The sequence below is a fragment of the Anarrhichthys ocellatus genome, unplaced genomic scaffold (assembly GCF_004355925.1).
Source record: "Anarrhichthys ocellatus isolate YVR2014 unplaced genomic scaffold, GSC_Weel_1.0 scaffold8, whole genome shotgun sequence".
Classification (NCBI taxonomy): domain Eukaryota; kingdom Metazoa; phylum Chordata; class Actinopteri; order Perciformes; family Anarhichadidae; genus Anarrhichthys; species Anarrhichthys ocellatus.
Genome location: NW_022280038.1, coordinates 10,659,228 through 10,679,203, shown reverse-complemented (window position 1 = coordinate 10,679,203; position 19,976 = coordinate 10,659,228). Strand labels below are relative to the sequence as shown.

Here is a 19,976-nt window from a genome sequence, read left to right as displayed (position 1 = left end):
ACACACACACACACACACACACACACACACACACACACACACACACTCACAGTCCACTCAAATGTCTGATGCAATTTGTTGACAAGACGAGAGAAAGGGCAGCGGCAACAAGCGTGCAGAGATCTCTTTTTCCTCCAGTTTCCTCCCTCTCTGCTGCAGCGACCTGACATATCGACATCAAACAGACGGACCGTGACGGCTGCTTTTCCACTTATCTGCTCACGTTATTCATGTTTACTGGCACACGCTGGGGTGTGACGACAAAAAAGTCATCACAATGATAGATTTATTAAATAGTAGCCACTTTTAGTTCATAGATTAGGTTTGTTTCCCGCAAACTAAACTCTGATAAACTCACTGTACATTTAGCAACGAAAGGGACGGACGCAGAGACTGAGTGACTGTGACTCCAAATGAATGCAGATGTTGCTCTGTGTTTTACAGACGCATGTCGGCAACGGAGGTGGCGTTTTGCCCCAGAACATCCGGACAATTTATCAAGCTTTAAAACGTTAAATTAAAACTTTCAGCAGCATCAATAAAGTGGTTGTTTTGTATCTTTTAACTTTTCCTCTTTACTAGATCATAAAACATATACAAAATAAAAGATATAATTTGTATGGATTAAAACAAATCTTGTCATCAGTAGTTTTAATGATGTATTATTCAAGTTAGTGTAAACAAAACTACTGGATTTATTTAAGATTATCACCAAAAACTACATTTTACAGATTACAAAGGAACACATCATGATGATGTTATAATTTACCTTCAGCCAGTACTCATGTTCACTGAGCAGAGCCTGAAGGCATCATGATGTAACTGAAGTGAACCTCCGTTGGTTAGCCGTTAGCGGTGCTGCTAACGTTACTAGCTCTCCTCCTGTTGGTTCATTAAAAATGTTAATTAATGAAAAGAGGACACAAAACAACGCTCTCAAACTAGGGACACCCTAAAGTGTCCCAACTTCTCTCAAACTAGTATCCCTACGGTTTACACTTAACATAAATCATCAATATCCTGAAAGTACACCACACTGATACCATGTTTAGGACTTTTAAAGGTGAATGAATGTGCGTATTCTCTTTAGAGGCTGATCACAAAGTAACAAACAGTCTGTAACAAACAGACATATCAAACAGCCAGCGGCTACCTGACCAATAATAGAGGAGGAGGAGGAGGAGGAGGAGGTCTCTCTCTCTCTCTCTCTCTCTCTCTCTCTCTGGTGAGTCACTCAGAGACACAACAGACAGACAGATGGACAGATGAGAGAGGCTGCTGACGATGACGAGGGGAGGGAGGAGGTTTAGAGACATAAAAAGCCACCTGACAGCCACCACACACACACACACACACACACACACACACACACACACACACACACACACACACACACACACACACACACAGGAAGTGTGGTAAGTGTGTGTGTGGTTCACTGCTGTCATCAGAGCCCATTTACACATGGTGGAAAAAGATCAGCTGCCAGCCATTATTGTTTTAAACGAACATGCACCTGCGGGTGAAGGTGGAGTGATGAGGGAAGACGAGGAAGCAGAATCAGAGAGGAGGGAAGAGGTTTAGGTTTCTTAGTGGAGACTAATGATGTGAGGAGGAGGAGGAGGAGGAAGAGGAGGAGGAGGAGGCTAAGACAAACGCAGGATAAACAGATCTCAGCTAATCTCATTGTTCCTCATGTTCTCTGCTGTTCAGACCAGCGGCCTCCAGATAAAATGTTTCTGTCAGATTCACATCTCTTTCTATGTTTGTGACAATCTTTATGTATTGAATTATAAATATTTGCAGCTTCCTCCAAGCAAAAACAAAAGTCCACTTTATTGATTATATCAGAAAGCAAAGCGACTCGGCTGCAGAAAAGTAGTTTCTAGTATGAATTCATGTGCTTGGTGCTTACTGGAGATCCAGCGTATCTGGACATTGCATTAACAATTATGTCTCTGGCAACCATCTTTGTTCTTTTATCGTATGTCAGTGGGTTTATCAGGGTGGGGGGCCGGGATGTAGTTTGTGTTTTTGATAATACTTGTTCTAAAAGTTCAAAAATAAAATGTAAGAAATAAATCAAAAAGAAAACAAAATGTCCTTTATTCTGCCTGGGTTTGGGGGCACTACAAGTTAGCTTAGCTTAGCATAAAGACTTCAAACAGAAGTAAACAGCTAACCTGGCTCCTAGAGAAAATAGTGCGAATAATATAGCTTAGCCTTCTGCTAACCTCCTCAATGCTAAGCTATTATAGAGATGGAGAGAAATGTTGCTAACAGACTACAGTATTGAAGAGATGGCCCACTCTTGGGCTTATTTTCTGCAACCAGTGTTTCATAAAAGAATGGTGGAATTAACAAGCTAACTAGTGGAGGGCTGGCTACGTAGCTAGCTTGCTAATTTCACCATTCTTTCATGCAACACTGGTTACAGAAAGTGATCCTAACAAAGTTGTCCCTCATCTGGCGATAGCGCTGTGCTTTCCTACGCTGTGATAAGAGCGTGTCGATTAAGCATTAATTGTCAAAGTCAAACTTTCGGAGCGACGGTGGCGCTAGTTAAAAGGTCAGAGGGTCACTATAATGATCAAGAATCATCCTCTGGGGATCACGAATATTCACATGAAATGTCTTAATCTTCATTCAACATGATCTCCAAATTTAAATGAAAAACTACCAGCTTCTTAAACCAGAGGAGGAAGACCTGTCTGTGCTCACCCTGCCGAAGATTGGCACCAGGTGATGTTCACACATGGAGAACATGTCGATGTCTTTGACGATCACCATCTCGTCGTGGTCTTCGTCGAAGATGGCGTCGTTCAGCACGTCTGCAGAGAAAATTTTAAATAAAACAGAGACATGAAACGAATGAATCTCGTGTAATTCTGAAACATTTTTTAATTTACAGAATTACCACCCAAACTATCTTTCTGTATATTATATCATTTGACCATTAGTCCATTTACTGAATTTATTCATTCATCTCAATACTTATTTCCAACATATTTCTTTCAGAATTTGCTTTTTTTATATTCTATTTATGTTATTAATATATCAACCAACAACTGCATTTAATAATACTGTTATAATTGAAAGGAACAATATGTGCCACCGCGACCCGATCCCGGATAAGTGGTAGAAAATAGACGGATGGAATATGTGTCACATAATACAAATTTAAAGAAATGTTTGTATTTATTGTATTATTGCATTTTCATTACTACCACAGTTTATAACGTATATCGTCTCACCAACAGGAAAAAAATAAACAACTGATTAAAAAAAGGGAAAGAATGATACCGACTAAAATAAAAAAAGTTAAGTAAATAAATAAAAAGGGCTGGTTTTCGATAACCCGTTCAATGAACCAACTACTGTATCTATTTGTATCCATTTAGGCGTGTGGATTATCTTACAGATGAATTGCTTATTTACTAAAAAGCTACTTTACTCTGAGTTTTCCTGCTGTATTTGTACCTTATCTTACGTCTTTTGAAAGTGTTTATCTCCAGATTTTTTAAAAATGTGTATAAAAACCGTCCTCCATCACTTTCTGTCCCCTTCGAGGACGGACAGATAGAAACCACGAGGGACGTTCTATTCACCGCCGATCTGCCGCTTTTTTATCGCAGATTTTGGTGTTTCTCTCTGGCAAACAGTCGCTGTCTAATTATAGCTCTGCTTCCATACGCTCCTTCCTGTAGTTGCTTTATTGCATTTTTTTCAGTTGCCGGGGGTCCAATAAACCGCTTTATCTGTTTGTGATGACATAGACGCCTCTCGCGCTCACAGCGGCATCTTTTAATTTCCTGACTGGCTATCTGTTGGAGGGAACGGGGGGGGCAATGAAACAACAGAGGACAGACTTCAGTCTCTGCTGCTTATTGTTGAAAACAGGTTGTTTAACGCATTCAGACTCTCTTTAAGTCTCTTTTTTAAATATTTCTGTTTGTCCGATTATAACGTCATGGCGCCATTCATCATGAAGATCTTTCCCAACACCACACACACATTGTTGTTTTGTCTCTTGATCTGATTTTTGAATTTTGATAGCGTTTTCTCTGCAGGTGAGGCTTTCTGCTTTGGGACAACGAGCTTCTCTTCAGGCTAGAGATATCTTAATAGTACATGTTAACATATTTCTCTGTATGAGTGAACACTTTGACATGTCGGTGACGCTACCGGATAAATCAGAGGATCACCAAAGTCAGTAAGATTCGACCTCTGGAGATCACGAATGTCTGTCGCCATGTTGTATTTTTCACAACCAATGAACAGAAGTGACCATATTTGACTGTGGAGTGACGTAGAGAGGCCGTATGTCTCTGGTAGAGACCTGTCAATCACAGCCCCGCCCCTAAAGCATCCCCTGCTTTATGGTCTGTGTGACTCTAAATGGACCATAATGTACTAAATGAACATCATGCTGTATTGAAGAAGACTTGAAACTAGAGATTGAGACCATAAACTCATGTTTACAATGTTTACTGAGGTAATAAATCAAGAGAGAAGTAGAGTCATTTTCTCATAGACTTCTATACAACCAGAGGAGTCGCCCCCTGGTGGACACTAGAGAGAATGCAGCTTTAAGACACTTCCTCATTGGCTCCACTCGGTAGAACTGGAGGTTGCCGCCTGGTTTGGGCCAAAGTGGTGGGCCGACCCACCGACACTGCCATCCCTAAAACCACAGCGCTTATGTGGCAAAAATGGAAACAAACAACTCTTGTTGCCCACCTGACCTCTACAATGGACAGTAAGAAAAAACTGAGCACACTTTAAACCTCATTGAAGCAACAACAGGAGGAGCTGATTCTGGATGTTGTTTGCCTTCAGGTCGACACTGTAATAAAGTGGTAATCCAGTTTGGAGTCAGTCTCAAAGAACAAAGTTAAAGTGAAAGAATGACTTTGCTGTTCGCGTTGATCTGGGAATGGGGCGACAACGCAGCGACAAAAACACAACCAGACACATGAACTGTTGGTAATTATTTGTCATTTTCGCCCTTTGTGCCTCTCAGTAAATAAGTCTAATAAACATGGAGGATTGTATAAAACCTGATCTCCTGACTATTCTTGTTTGTTGTCCCTCTGGAAGTTGTTGTGTTCCCAGAACTCAACCAGAGCTGAAACAATCAGTTATTATTAGTTATTAATCACCGACGCAGAGCAAACAGCTGATAGTTCTTCGTAGGTTCCTCACTACGAGAGACACATTGGTAACGTATTGATTGCAGTCGCTTTAATGAGAATAGCTGCAGCCCTAATCTAAAGTACAGCGTCACTATTTCTGACAGAAACGATGAACAGAACTACAAGATAAGACCCAAGTTGTTGCAATAAAGAGGAATTAGAGTCCTGCTCATTACAGCTTCTTACACCACCAGTTACAGTTACAATTGCACCCCCCCCCCCCCACACACACACCCCCACACACACACCCTGAAGGATAATAACGTTAAGTCAGCCTTAACTAAATAAAGGGCAGCTGGTGAGGACTGTCGGTTCGGACGCCCTGGGTGACAGAAAGACGAGGCGGTCATCAGGTAATGACAGTGTTGCTCATTATCAGCTCTATGTTTCATAGTGCTGCCTCCTGTGTGTGTGTGTGTGTGTGTGTAAATTAATATCCCACCCACCCACACACACCCACACACACACACACAGAGTGAATAGGCCACATGTTGACACATACTAATATACCATGGAACGGATAAAGGTGGTTATTAGTGCTTTTTAATCACGATAAACTACATCATTTCGCGACCGTGGCTCATGGGGTAGCGAGGGTTGTCCGGTAACCGCGAGGTCAGCGGTTCGATCCTTGGCTGCTACGTGTTCTGTGCCGAAGTGTACCTGAGCAAGACACTGAACCCTTGCTCAGGTACCAACAACTCCCCGGGCGCCTGTCATTGGCAGCCCACTGCTCCCTATATACAGGGATGGGTCAAATGCAGAGACAAATTTCCCCTTTAACGGGATCAATATAGTATAATAAATAAAAAAAAAAATGAAAAAATAAAAATAATTTCCCTCCTCATTCCACAGCAGAGCAACAGCATTTGATCACCTGGTCACCCGCCTGCTCCACCGGTTCATCACCTGGTTTTACCACGGCTCAGTTTAGCAAGGTGTGTTTCTGAAGCGCCCGCGGCCTGTGAGACACGCCTCGGTGCAATCGGGGCCATGAGGCTCCTGTAACGTCACAAACTCAAGATTTCCTGTTTAATCTCTGCATTTCTTTTTGCTCACTCCTTGTCGGTCATGTGCTCGACAACAAGAGGATTTTCAGCTCATGCTTTGTTCAAAGCTGAACCCGTGACCTGCACACACACATACACACACACACACACCTATATACGCACACACACAAGTGAACTCTCTGATCAAATAGTGACACTCACTAAGAAATGCTATAACTCTCCACAAACATCCAGTTCTGGAAACTACATGTGTTTTTTTGTGTTCTCTGCTTTTCCAACAAGTCTAAAAAGGGGAGTCTCCTGCAACAGCCAATCAGCAGACACGACGGAGCACCGCCGCGTCCTGCAGAACACACGTGTGTCTTCACCATCTTCACCAGCGCCCATCCTCTGGGACAAATTAACTGGCTGCTCTTCACATTTATGTCTCCTGTCGCTGCATTCCTTCCTTGTTTCATACAGTGTTACAACACACAAACATCCCCCACAACAGAACAAACTACCTCCAGATGGAGTTCAGAGACGGGGGGGCAGATCCCCGACTCCAGCCACTCCAACGAGCCGGCACCATGTGGATGAAACTGTTCCACACACCTGCACATGACTCAGCAAACCTCACCGATAGTTTTGAGGAGTTGAAGGGTTTTTGTCGGTTGTAACACCGAAATCGCGCACAAAAATCTCTTCAGTGATGTTTCACGTTCAATAAACTTCCTTAAATTCAAGTCTGGTTCCCAAACTTTCCATAAAAATAACTTCATACAGAACTATGTCTGTATGAAATGATGCACAAGGGCCGGGGGCTGTTAGTAACGAGTCATTTCTTCATGGATTCATCTGGATACTATTTATTTAATTAATAATTTACTCTGTTATATGTCAGAAAATAAAAATGATTCTTTAAGGCAGGGTTGGTAATCTTCTTCAAAATTATTTTGGATATTTTTGTTGAAATTCTTTTTTTTTTTTTTCCAGGGACAATGCACGCTAATCAACAGTTGCACTGTAAGTGAGCCAGAGTTAGCCAGAGAGGCTAATTTCCATCTGTTGTCCCCGGCCAGATGTTTCAAAGCAGCCTAAAATAACAAAATCTCAAATTGAAACGGAATTAAAATTCATAGAGAAACAGACAGCAACGTATAGACAAAACCAATACACAGCAAAAGAAAAGTGTACGACATTAAAGCAGAGCAGACATAACAGGTTTCAGCATGCGTCACGCAGAACAGACCCACCTACAGGACAAGCACATATAACACTGAAGCACTTAACAAACACATCAAAAACATGGAAAATAGCAACACTGATCAAGACAAATGCACATATAGATGAAACAAGCAGGCAGGACAGATAGCACATCAATGCTTGCACACCTGATTGGCAACAAGCCATTCCTTGAAGTCATGCTTGAATGTTTGGTACGTGTTTTTGTGCGTATGTGTGGTGGCACAGCATTCCACGAGTGAGCTGCCTTCACAGAGAATGTAGATTTACTAAACGAGCTTGACCTATGTGGAATGACACAATCACCTCTTGAAGCAGATCTAGTGAGTCTGCTGCTTTGAGTGCTTTGTTTAATAAAATCACTAAGTGGAGGCGGGGCCATACCATGTACAATGTTAAAAACCAGACACACATCAGTGAATTTAATGATGTTCTCCCAACTCAGGATATGGTGTTTGGTGAGAATATTGCAGTGATGGTGACTTTTGGGTTTTTTATCAAGTGTTTTTAGGGCTTGTTTATGGAGAATATGAATGGATTTTAATGTTGTAATGTTTTAATTTCTTTACATCCTGACAGAAATCAATGAATCAAATACTCTGACAAAATAAATGAATACATGTGGTATCTGTGGCTGATGCAGGACATTAATAATGTAATGATTGGAGTCTCCAACACACTGCAAGCTTGGTCATCTTAAGAAACTAGCACCTTATCCAACCTAAAGAAACACAGCCAAGTGTTGCCAACTCCTCGTCCAATGAAAGTAGCCGCATTAGCTCCAAAACGTCGCTAAATCTAGTAAGAAAATCACCAAGTGGTCCCGTCAGACCTCCCTCCAAAGACACTCCCCTTAAATGATCATCATGAGCCTAAACAACCAACATGGCCGGTCAGTGGTGCTGCAAGCTACTTTCATTGGAAACGAGTTTTTAGGTTTGATAAATTTTAAAATCTATCTCTCAAGATTACCAGCTTTAAGCCCAAAGCCGCGTCTTCAAAGCGCTTGTTTTGCTCCGACCAACAGTCCAAAACCCAAAAGATATTCAGTTCACTATGTAACTATAGAGAGGCCAAGTACTACTAAATAAATATACAATAGTCAATGGAGAGAAACAGTTCCATGAATTACAAATGTGACGTTTGTCAATTAACAAGATCATTTTGCACATCAAGGAAGTTGAAGTTTATCATGAAACTGTTGAAAATACGTAATTAGAAAGACCAAACAGTGAAAGTCTTGACGTCTCTCTGAAGCTACGATGTGTGTGTGTTTGGTACCAGAGTGTTCTCACAACAACGTTCTTTCTCTTCCTGACTGATAAGAAAGAGTCGCTGGATAAAAAACATATTACGCAAGGAAGTGAAGGAGTATTTATACACCGCGGTACTTCTCCTGCTGAAATACTCAAATTAAAGTACAAATACCTCAAACCTTGAGGTACTCTGACCTTCGTCAATTTTAAATAGGATCATAGCTCAACCTCTGGCTGCATCGGGGAGAACAAGTAAAAGCATCTAAGCCTGGTTTTCATTCACTCTTCATGGCTTTGTGTCAGCTCTTGGTTGCCGAATATGAAAATGTGGTGGTCGTTAAAACGCTCCGGTGCACGTGCAGCGATGTCTGGTTCCTGTTCTGACTTTTTAAAGGCACAGTGTGTTGGATCTGGTCCATCTAGCGGTCCTTTAACAAGAACATTTAAACATAACTGATAAAACAATAAAAAAAATAAAATGTTGTGGTACATGTTTGCACCATTTTGCAGTCCCTATAATTTGTATGTACTTATATAATAATAAGAAAATAATATTTGGCAACCATTAATAATGAGTCATGATTACTGGTGAGCAGCAGGTCCACCTGGATCTCCTCTGACATTGATGGAAGACGTTTTCACATTTATTTTTATGCCAAATCAAAAAATATAACAATACTAAAATAAAAACATTTTAAATAAAAACACTGCGTCCTGCATTCATAAACCAAAAAATAAACAAATAAGTAAGCCAAACATGATAATGACAGCAAAATGCACCTAAAGGAAAAGAAAATGATGAGAATGTTCTCTGTTCAACTTTAAATTAGGGATGTTGTGATTGTTCAGACCGATAGCTGGTCAGATATCAGTGTTTGATCAATAAGCTGTAAGCCTCACTGTGGAGGTGACTGGGACCATTCTTCTATGTGTAAGGAAACAATAACAACAATATTAACAATAACAATGCTCATATCAATATTGTTATTAACAATATCAACAGCAACATTATTATTAATCATCTTATTATTATTATTATTATCATGATTAGTAATAATGTTTGCTGTCCCTATATTATTTATGTTCTTATAACTACTCTTATTGTACAAAGTAACTATAAGAAACTAAAGTATAAAGCAGAGTTAAATACTTCAGTATCTCAAGAAGTTTAGGTCCAAACATATCTTGTGATCCGTCTTCACGTATATAATATGATATATATACATATATATTATTAGAGTGAAGAGAGTTTTTGGGAGCAGTGTTCTCTCCTTTAACTGACACCTGTTGACAAATCCAAACAGCCTCTGAGCGGCTTTGCGGATTTAAAAAACTCACCGATGATTTTCTCCTGGTACCCTTTGGTGAAGAACTGCATGGCGGTGGCGGCCCTCCACGGGGTCTTGAGGAGCCCCTGCCGCTGCGGGTCCTCTCCGAGCCCCCGCAGGATGGTGGTGTAAGCAGCGGCCAGGGACGGCAGGCTCGACTCGTTGTCCTCCACACTCCTCGTGCGCTCCTCCCTCCAGCTCTCCATCACGGGCCGGTGCGCGCCGGACTCCGCGCCCGGATTCTGCGCTCCTGCTGCAGCCGATGTTGCTGCTGCTGCAGCGGTGCGTCCGGAGCCGCCCGGTGCCGGACACTTCACCATCCCGTCAAAGTGTCCGTTCAGCACGGCGCCGCGGTCCGGCTTCTCCGTGGAGCCGTACCGAGTCTGTTCGGAGTCCTCCATCACTTCTTCTTCTTCTGTGGTTTATTTCGGTTCCTCTCGGCGGAGCACTTGGTGAGCAAGTTTGTTGTTTGATGTTTCACTTGTTTGCCTTTGGTTCAATGTGCGCGCTCCTCGCGCTGTCTCGGGATCCTCGAGGATTTATAAGAGCAGGATAATCCAGGGAGAGCTCCCATTGGCTGGCCAGCTCCAGGGAGGGGGCGGGGCCAATATCTTTCACCAGTGGAGGAAGAAGTTCTCAGATGTTTTACTTCAATTTTATAGGTTATATACATTTTGTTTTCACTATCTGAAATTGTAAAGTAACTAAAGTTATCAATCCATTCTTGTGAAGTAAAAGTATAAAGTAGCATAACATTAAAATACTCAAGTACCTCAAAATTGTACTGAAGTAAATGACTTGAGTACATGTACTTAGAAACACTCACCACTGAGCCGAGCCGGAGAAAGAAAAAGGAAATATATCTTTAAAAATATATTGTATTGAGCATTACTGGGCCACTTTACTAGAACATTTATATTAATATCAGTAACTCCGGTATGTTTGCTACAGTAAGAAGTCAGAAGAGCCGCTGCGTGCAAAGATTCACTCTGGAAACGTTTCCGTTAGAACGTGAGATGATATTTTTAGCACAAGAAAATGGGAAACATGTCACGAGAGGACCGAATGTGGATTAATCCGCCGCTGAAAAGAGTCGAAAATAGTTGTTTGGTAAAAGCGACAGAGAAACATGCGTGTAACCCTTTCAGTAGGAACCAATGAGCTGAGAGTCACGGAGACGGACTAACGCTCTGTTCAACGTGTTCACAATAACACAACTGTGAATCGTCCCGTTTCAGTGCTGGATGTGAATACTTTCAATTAAAATCAAGAGTCAAAAAAATGTGAACTAACAAACATTTACATTTATTAAACTTTTAAAATACAGAAAATGAATGTTATGAAAGAAAGGAGGCTCCACTGTTGATGAAGGTCCATCTGAAGAGTCACTGAAGGCCTCTGAAGGGCTTCACATGTTCTCATCAAGCGCCTCAAAGAACACATTTAACAACATCGACAGTTTTCACACATGAACAAAAAAAAATGATTTAAAATGTTTAGTTTTTGTTAAAAGCAAATGCAGAAAGCTTGGCGGAGGGGTCCAAAGATTTCTTCTTCTTGGCACTATTTTCATCTGCTTCCGCCTGTCCATGTTCATTTCCTCCTCCTCCTCCTTCAGCTCTCTTCCTCTTCTTCAGATCTGCGTCTCCAGTTTGGCCCTTTGCTCTTTCCGTCCACGACTGAACGAAATTATACAAAAAAAGAAGAGAAGATGAGATGCACGTTAATTACAGAACAGGAGAAAATCAGATTGTTCTTCTGTTTCAATCCTGCATGACGCCGAACCCCGCCCACACCCCGCCCACACCCCGCACACACACGGTCTGAAATTGCATCCTGTCATGTATAATCACTACTGACAGGCTGCTGCCTCTTTTCCCTCTGCGTGGTTTTGTTTATTTATTTTCTCTCCGAGACAAAAGGAAGCGCTTTCCTGGACGTAATGGAGTCGGGATGAATCATCAGGCCTGGTGAGCGGACGGACGGACGGAAGGACGCACGCGCGCACGCACACACGCTCACGCACGCACACACACACAATAGGCTCGTTCAACTTAAGCCAGGCATGCGCAGAATCGATCACCGGCGATCGGCGCACACTGCATGCTGGCTAGATTTGCGTCCGACTTGCTCTGACGTCATGAAAACGTGCGTAACGATGATCTCACGAGAGCGAGGCGGCCGCAGATTTTAGAGCCAGGCGATGCAGAATTGCTCTCCACCGACTGCGTGACCCCAGGGCATGATGGGAAACTTCTTGCTGTCTTCGGATCAAAGAGCTGATTGGCTCTTAGATTTTCTTTAGTGGAAAAGGTGAGCGACCGTGGTCACTGGGTTAAGAGGGTTGGCTGGTGACCACAAGGTCGCTGTTCGAGCCTTGGCCTTTGACGCATTGTCTGTCAAAGACAGCCCCATATATAGGGATGGGTCAAATGCAGAGACAAAGTTATCCTTAATTAACAGGATAAATATAGTATAAACAAATTTTAATCCTAATTTTCTGTCTAATTGTAATACTTAATGCTAGATTGTTGGCTATTAGTCTCATTTTGTGCAATAACAATAATAATATATAAGGTTATTTATTTAGCATCTGTAAATAAAGATATTTATTGAGAGAGCCTACATCCTACTTGATGTCAACATGTTCTCAGTCAGAGCACTGAATGTGTCCGTCGATTAATGATTGTGAAGCATCACAACACGTATTAAAAGAAAAGCACAATTGTCACTGATGGAAACTTGCAGCGCTGCTTTTCCTCCGTGTGGAGCCTGTTTATGTAGCTGTGATGTTTGGACAGTTGGTTCAGTTTTTCTATTTCTTAAATTTACGGTTGTATGATTTAGAAATTACGCTATCTTTACATATATCTATTTATATAAATGTTTAAATTAATATGACATCCAAGAACTAAAATATGCCCAATCTTATATCCTCAATTATAATAATAACATAGTTAAATATATAAAAAGACATCCAAACTTAAAGACCAGCAATTTTAGGGTTAAGTGTCTTGCTCAAGGACACATCGACATGCTCCTAGCGGAGCCGGGGATCGAACCGCCGCTCCTCTGATTGAAGGACGGCCCTGCGCTCCACTTAGCCACAGTCGCCCAAGATCAGTTCTAGACTATGGCTGTGTGGAATATAGGTCGGTGTCTAAAACCTTGTTGGGAAAACTGGATGTAATACAAGCGTCAAGAATATGTAGCGGGGTCTTTAAAACAACATCTGTGCCGGCATTGCAGGTAGAAATGGGGGAAATGCCGTTGGAGTTGAGAAGAATCCAGATCATGACATATTGGGTCAGTTTACAAGGACATAACAACCATCCAACAATAAGTGCAATTGAGCCATGCTGGGAACATGACAACAGGCCAACAAAGAGCTCTGGTTGGGTTGTTCAGAAGAAGGCTAGTGAATTAGGTTTTAGGAGTTATTCTCCAGCTGTGGTCCAGCTGTTCCTCTTTGGTTACTGCCACAGCCTGGAATTGATTTTGGCCTCCTTGAACTGATGAGAGATGAACGTGGGGGAAACTGTAAGATCTTCAAGTCATACATCAGTTACCACAATTAAATACAGATTTATGGATCTAAAGACCCTACAACTGGCAGAACAGCAGCAGCAGTAATCCCAGAATTCCATTTGGAGTGTGGGAAGAGCCTGAGTGATGATTTATCTGTGTTTACATGTGAGATGATGGCCATAGAGTTATTGTGTTACAGTGGGTAGAGGAGGTCAGGCCAGAGAGAGTGGTGATTGCATCAGACTCATGTGCAGTGCTAACGAGTTTGACATGTTGCCACTCCAGAAGCAGAGAGGATTTACTGTTTGAAATTCTACAATCATTTTTAAGAATCCATCAAATGCGGATAGCGGTTCATTTAGTGTGGGTCCATGTTGGAGTCGATGGCAATGAGAAGGCAGATAAAGCAGCAAAAAGGTCTTTGAAGAGTGGGAGAAATAACGTTAATGTAAATATAAGTAAGTCAGAAGCTAAAGTGGTGCTTAAGGGACAAATCAAAAAGATATGTCAGAACGAATGTAATAAAGGGAGTAAAGGAAGATATCTGTTTAAGATAAACCATTGGTTGGGAACAGGATCTAGTGGACGAACTAGAAAAGAGGAGATGATTATGACAAGACTGAGGAATGGCCATACTGGTCTGAACAGTTCCCTCTATGTTATTAGAAAGCATAATAATGGAAAGTGTATATTTTGTGGAGAAGGAGAAACCGTGGACCATGTTTCATTGTCCTGTCAGAGGTACGAGTCAGCGAGAGAAGTTTTGAAAAAAGGTCTAAAAGAGATTGAAGAGGAAAATATCATTAATGTACTAAAGAAAAGCTTTAGTGACAAATGTTGGAAACGTTTTCTGGAATATTTAGAGTCAACAACACTAATGAATAGAATTTGAGAAAGAAATGTATTATTATTTATTTTTTCTATATATATATATATATTTATCTTTATTTATTTACACACATGTATATGTATGTGTGTGTATATGTATATGTATTTATTTTCGTGTGGTTGTGGTATTGGAGTTCTTAGTCCACACTCCAGATCAGTGGGAGGCGGTCATGCACCCGAAAGCTGTTTGCCAACCGCCAAAAGAAGCAAAAGAAAGAAGAAGAAGAAGAAGAAGAAGCAGGCGGCTGAAAACGGTCCGACTTGAACGCAGTTTTTTGTCAACGCCCCTTTCTACGTCCGCCTGCTCTCGTCTGCTTTCCAGGCGAGGCGCAGTTCAACTCGAACGAGCCTAACCTTCACCTCCGCTGCCCATCAACGCCCATTCATATTCAAACAACACACATTACAAGCTGTGACGTCTCGCTATGCAATTGTCATTTTATTGTATTTGGACAGAATAATGTAATTAAGGGCACGCACGCACGGTTTCTGGCTAAACGTCAATCTGATTATTTTCCAGTTTTTTTATTTAATAGCTGATAAGTCAAAGCCTCGGCTGTTACAGATTCTTTATTTATTTATTACTTTTTTATTGACTTGTTTCATCATCATATGTACTTTTTCTGTGATCCAAACTCATTTAGTCATAAAATATGAATAAAACACGACAAAGAATATAACATAACTTGAGCATCATATTTAAATCCATACCAGTATTTCTAAGGGGGATAAAAAGGGGAAAAATTAATACTGAATAGTAATACTAAAAATAATAATGGTGCGTAAATAAATAAAAGAAACTGACGTACATTAAAATAATCGTCATAATAACTCCTGTTACTCCGCTCAATAATAAAACTTGATACGTTACTGAATTTAATTTGGATCATAGAAACGATTTGCAGCGGGCTGCGTTTGTGTCGGGTCCCTGCAGGCGTCAGTGAGAAGAGGAACATCAGATCAGGAAGTCCAGTCCGATGGATCAAACGTCAGAATAACCGAGGAGACGATCGCTCCGTTAAATCGATCCGTTTGATTAGTTTAGCTCAGTTATCAGAAGGAAAATCTTCTGCTTCCGGCTCCTCAAATGTGAGGATTCACTGCTGTTCTCTGCTTTGTATAAATGTGAATTAAATATCTTTAGATTTTAACTGTTGGTCGGACAAAAACGAGCCCGTTAAAGGAGCTCTGGACCACTAGAGGGCGCTGTGTGGAGCGAAGGTTGTTTGTACTTATTTATTATATCTTTACTATTATCTATAATGCTCTTATAATATACAACGCCTCTTGTTGATGCACATTTCCTCTTGTGGGACAAATAAAGGATTATATTATATTATCTTAAGTGAAGCAATTTGCCAAAAGAAAGACTGCAGGCTAGTAAACAATCATAAAAATGTAAAACATTAACTTTGCAAACGTCGGAAAATCGCTGAGCACCTTTGTGTTATTGTGTGACTTTAACGTTGTAAAGGGTTCGTTCACATTCACACAATAACACAGAGAGACTCCTGAGCTCTGAGAGGTGACATCACTGTTTAGTGTCTCTGTAGAGAGAGCACAGATTAAACCTCTGAAGAGGTTTGGTTTGTTTATAAGAAAACTCTGCACTCAGTCAGATTCTATCTTCACCAGAAGATAACACACATCCAACAGGATTGTAATTTTGAATAAAGATTTGTAGGTTTTCAAGGTTTCCGGGGTTTGCGGAAAAAGTCCTGAATATGAATTCATTATTTTAGTTTTAGGTGTTAAATGTTAAATGAGTTGTCTGACTGCGACTGCCTTTGACGAGAAACAACGCAAACACATCTTAAGGACAAAGTGTCGCGTTGTGCGTCTGCGTTATCGGACATGTTGAACACTAATTCTCAAATGCGTAAAGTTTAAACTGGGCTTCAGAAGTTAAAACAAATCTTGGCGGTACAAAACTGTTAAATTTACAAATATAATATGAAAATGTAATGGACAATACAAGCCCCCCCCCCCCTCACAATGCTCTTTAAAAGAACATTTGTTCTGACGCAAATCCAGACAACAGTGAAGGAAAGTCTTTAAAATGCATCGTGTTTCTCCTGCAGGCTGACTGGCTCACGGTGTTATTATCATAAGATCAATGCTTTGTGCCCTCGCTGACAAAACACACTCCACAGGGTTCCCAGGCAACAGGCGGCAGCGCCCCCCTACCCCCCCTCACTTCCTCTGCTGAGTGTCCTCCAGCGCTCTGCTCAGAGTCTTGATGTATGCCGGGTCAGGGACCGGGTTGCGACACAAACGCTCACATCGACGTCTATTAGCGCTCGTGTGGATTGAAGGATGAGGTGTGTCATTTCGCACGCACACGCGCACGCGCACACGCACACGCACACACACACACACACACACACACGATGAGACACTACAGGACTCCTAATAATACAGAATAAAACCAGGTTATCGGACAAACGTTTGAACTTCTATTCTGATGTTTTACGGGCGTGTTTCAGCGTTTGAACACCAGCATTTGTGGCAGAAAAGAGGTTTTCCTCAGGCTGCTCCATCCCTCTGCTCCTCAGCTCCACTGTCTCCTCTTGTAGTTACTGAAGACAGAGAGCTCATCGCCTCTAGACCGGTCCAGCAAGCACAAATCGCTAAAGTCCCGCCCCCTTTTGGGAGAAAGAATCGTCCATTGGGGCTTAAAGTGTAAAAAAACAAACACGAAGTATTCAAATACTGATTTCAACGTCTATCCAACGCGGCATCGGCTGAAGCTTCGGAGCTGTATTTCTAGCAGACAGACTGTTGTGCTAACGGGCTAGATAGCTAGCTAGCGAGCTGTACCCAGCATGCCGTTCGGCGGTGTAATTTTATAAATGTACAATTATTAGTGTTACAAATTGTTTATGTGTCACAAACTGTTGTGTCGTGGTGTTTTGCCCTGTTAAAGAGCGTTAGTTGTGGGTTGTTAATTGTTGTAATAAAGTTATAACCATGACTAAGGTTCCCTCTCAATACACTTAACACAAGTAGCTCCGACCGTTACGCTCATAGCAGCGAACAATATATTCTGCTGCCTGTTGGAAGAACGACAGCAGTTGTTTCGGCTGTGCACCGGTATGACGTGTGTGATGAACCGGTATACCGCCCAGCAGTAGGTGTGGCCTATTTAGCAGCTACAAGCACAAAAGGGCTGCAGGCGGATAGAATTGGCTCCGGTTTCCGGTTCCTCCGGTCTGCTGTACGAGCTGAACCGGTGTTTGTTATAATGAGACGTTCTGGCAAGTTTAAAAGTGGCCAACACCAGCATCCTGTGCCGACAGCGTCACGGTGCTCAATCCGGCTTGTATTGCATTAGTATAAATAATATAATAACAATATTAAAAATGATAGAACTGTAGACAATAAAAGAGCCGAGTATCTGAGTGTGAAGCGTCTCCGGGGTGCAGAGATCCCTGCAGCTGATAATCATTACGGTCTCGGAGTCTAATTGATGGTTTCACTGGTTGCTCTTCAGGCCAAACAAGACGAAAGCAGGATGAACAGGAAACACCTGAATCCCTCTGAAGGAGCAGACGAAGAGGTTCTCTTTGTGTAGGAGCCATTAGTTATGTCTGTGTATTATATGTTTGAATTAGGAGCCTATCTCAGGTTGACCACGGGTGGCAGTGTGGAGTATTGCGGCAGGTAATTAATATATGGGGCACAGGTGCAACTGACAGGTAATGAGGAATGGGTGACGGGGAGATCGCCCGGTTTTTACCGTAAGCCAGACACACCTGAGGGAGACCAGGAAGAGAAGTGCTATCCTATTGTATATGTGAACACTAATTAAACGGGAACCTCACCCAAAAGAGTGAAACGCCTGGAATCTTATTGTTGTAGCGAGTAAAGAACAGGATCTTCTCCCGCACCCAGCCGAGTGGCTAGTTGCTGGAATCAGTCACTACACTTTGGTAAGAGTAGACAAAGATGGAATCAGCCGTGAGGTGGAGGTTTAATCTGAAGGATAAATAACATAATATCAGCGCGACGGCGTTATCCCAGAGGTGTAGCACCCATCCTCCGGTTCTCCTTAGGTTAATTAACACTGTTAGCTCTGTTAGCAACGTTAGCTTCTAGCTGCCGGCTCACCCGTCACGAGGCAAATCGAAATGCTCTGAATTCCATATAGAGAACCTTTAACTCTCTCCTTAAGTGTTTACGTACACAGGCTTCTACCTTTGACTCTCCTACCAACGAAACAGACAGTTTCTAATACGGTTGTTCATCCGTTTGTACCGATGTCTATTCAAAGCCTTGGAAGTCACACAACATCGTATGAGAAAAGGAAAGGGACCCCGAACGCTTCACAGAACTCCTTCGACTTCTATTTTCCTGATGTTGATGTTAAAATGAGGCTGTAGTGAGCTGAAGTCACGTGACTTGAGTTCCCCCTCAGGTAAACAGCTAGCTCTCTTTGAGCACCGTTAGCTGTCATCATGTTGAGAGCCGTCGATGCTGCCAATCCCGTCTTCACCATCTTATCTTCTTCTTTGAGTTGTGCACTTTCATCCAGGACTTTAAAAGCCATTACTTGTCGGATGCTTGAAATTTGATGACTTTTGTTCACGGACCAAAGCTGAAATTGTAATAACATTAATGCTAGTGTTACGTATGGTTCTATGTCCTGCTGTGAATGTTTGTGCTTGGGGGTGTGTGTGTGTGCATGTGTGTGTATTCTGTGTCTTTTGACTTCTAGGTGCAGCTCCCTAACGAGTGATTGAGGGCACCTGGTTGAGGATGTGGTTTACCTATATAAGCGCCTCCTTGCTCCGCCCTCGCTCTCTCTCATCTGCCCGGCACTAGACCCGGGTCTTCAGTTCGAGTTGCACATTACGGTGTATTTGTGTCCTGTAATAAACTGGCACCCGTGTGTTTCTGAATCTAACTTGGTGTTGTGTCCCTCCTTGTGTTGCGACTTCCGAGCCGGTCGTAACACTAGTAACATCTTGGAACGATTCCCATCGTGACTTTAACTAATCTTTACCATAGTTCCTTTGTAGATTCCAGATCATTTTGCTTAAAATTTGTAATTTTTCAGGATTTTTTTCAGGACTTGCGATCTCTTAATATGACCCAAAGCGTCCTCTCTGAACGCTGTTTCTCACCAGTCTTTCCTCTGCCGACAGCGTCCTGAAGCGCCCCATGGCCTCTTTGATGACGTCCGTCTCCTCCAGGTCTGGGTGGTCAGCAGTGATGCTCTTCCTGTTCTCCTCCAGCCAGAACTGGAAGCCCGTCTTCGGCCTGAACAGACAACAGACAACAAACAACACAACCGAGTCAGTCCACCTTGTAACTTCCAATGAAGTCACTTCAAAAGGGTTGTACGACTCCATCGGTTACCTTGTGGGAGAAAAAGGTATTTGTGTAAAATCAATCATATCCATAATTTGAAAGGTATCCATGTAATTCACATTCATACTGCGATAGTGGCCGGTATCACCGTCACATGTTATTCACGTCACTGAGACAGGGAGTCTAGTATAGTGGCCTTGGAGCCCGGGTGAAGAGAGAGAGAGAGAGAGAGAG

The 19,976-nt window shown here is 42.1% G+C and overlaps 2 protein-coding genes across 4 annotated transcripts in view; both read right to left on the bottom strand.

Annotated features, from left to right (window-relative positions):
- Positions 1-10,478, bottom strand: part of gch1 (GTP cyclohydrolase 1) — a 15,464-nt gene extending 4,986 nt beyond the window's left edge. The window contains exons 1-2 of the mRNA XM_031848697.1: positions 10,024-10,478; positions 2,722-2,831 (exon numbers count right to left, since the gene is read on the bottom strand). Coding sequence (XP_031704557.1) covers positions 2,722-2,831; positions 10,024-10,414 — 501 coding nt within the window. The 5' untranslated portion in view covers positions 10,415-10,478. The remainder of the gene's footprint in view (positions 1-2,721; positions 2,832-10,023) is intronic.
- Positions 10,479-11,363: 885 nt separating this feature from the next.
- The window catches only part of wdhd1 (WD repeat and HMG-box DNA binding protein 1), a 23,079-nt gene continuing 14,466 nt past the window's right edge, over positions 11,364-19,976 (bottom strand). For all 3 annotated transcript variants that reach the window (XM_031848625.1, XM_031848627.1, XM_031848626.1), the window contains 2 exons: positions 19,556-19,691; positions 11,364-11,692 (listed from right to left, as the gene is read on the bottom strand). In XM_031848625.1, coding sequence (XP_031704485.1) covers positions 11,510-11,692; positions 19,556-19,691 — 319 coding nt within the window. In that variant the 3' untranslated portion in view covers positions 11,364-11,509. The remainder of the gene's footprint in view (positions 11,693-19,555; positions 19,692-19,976) is intronic.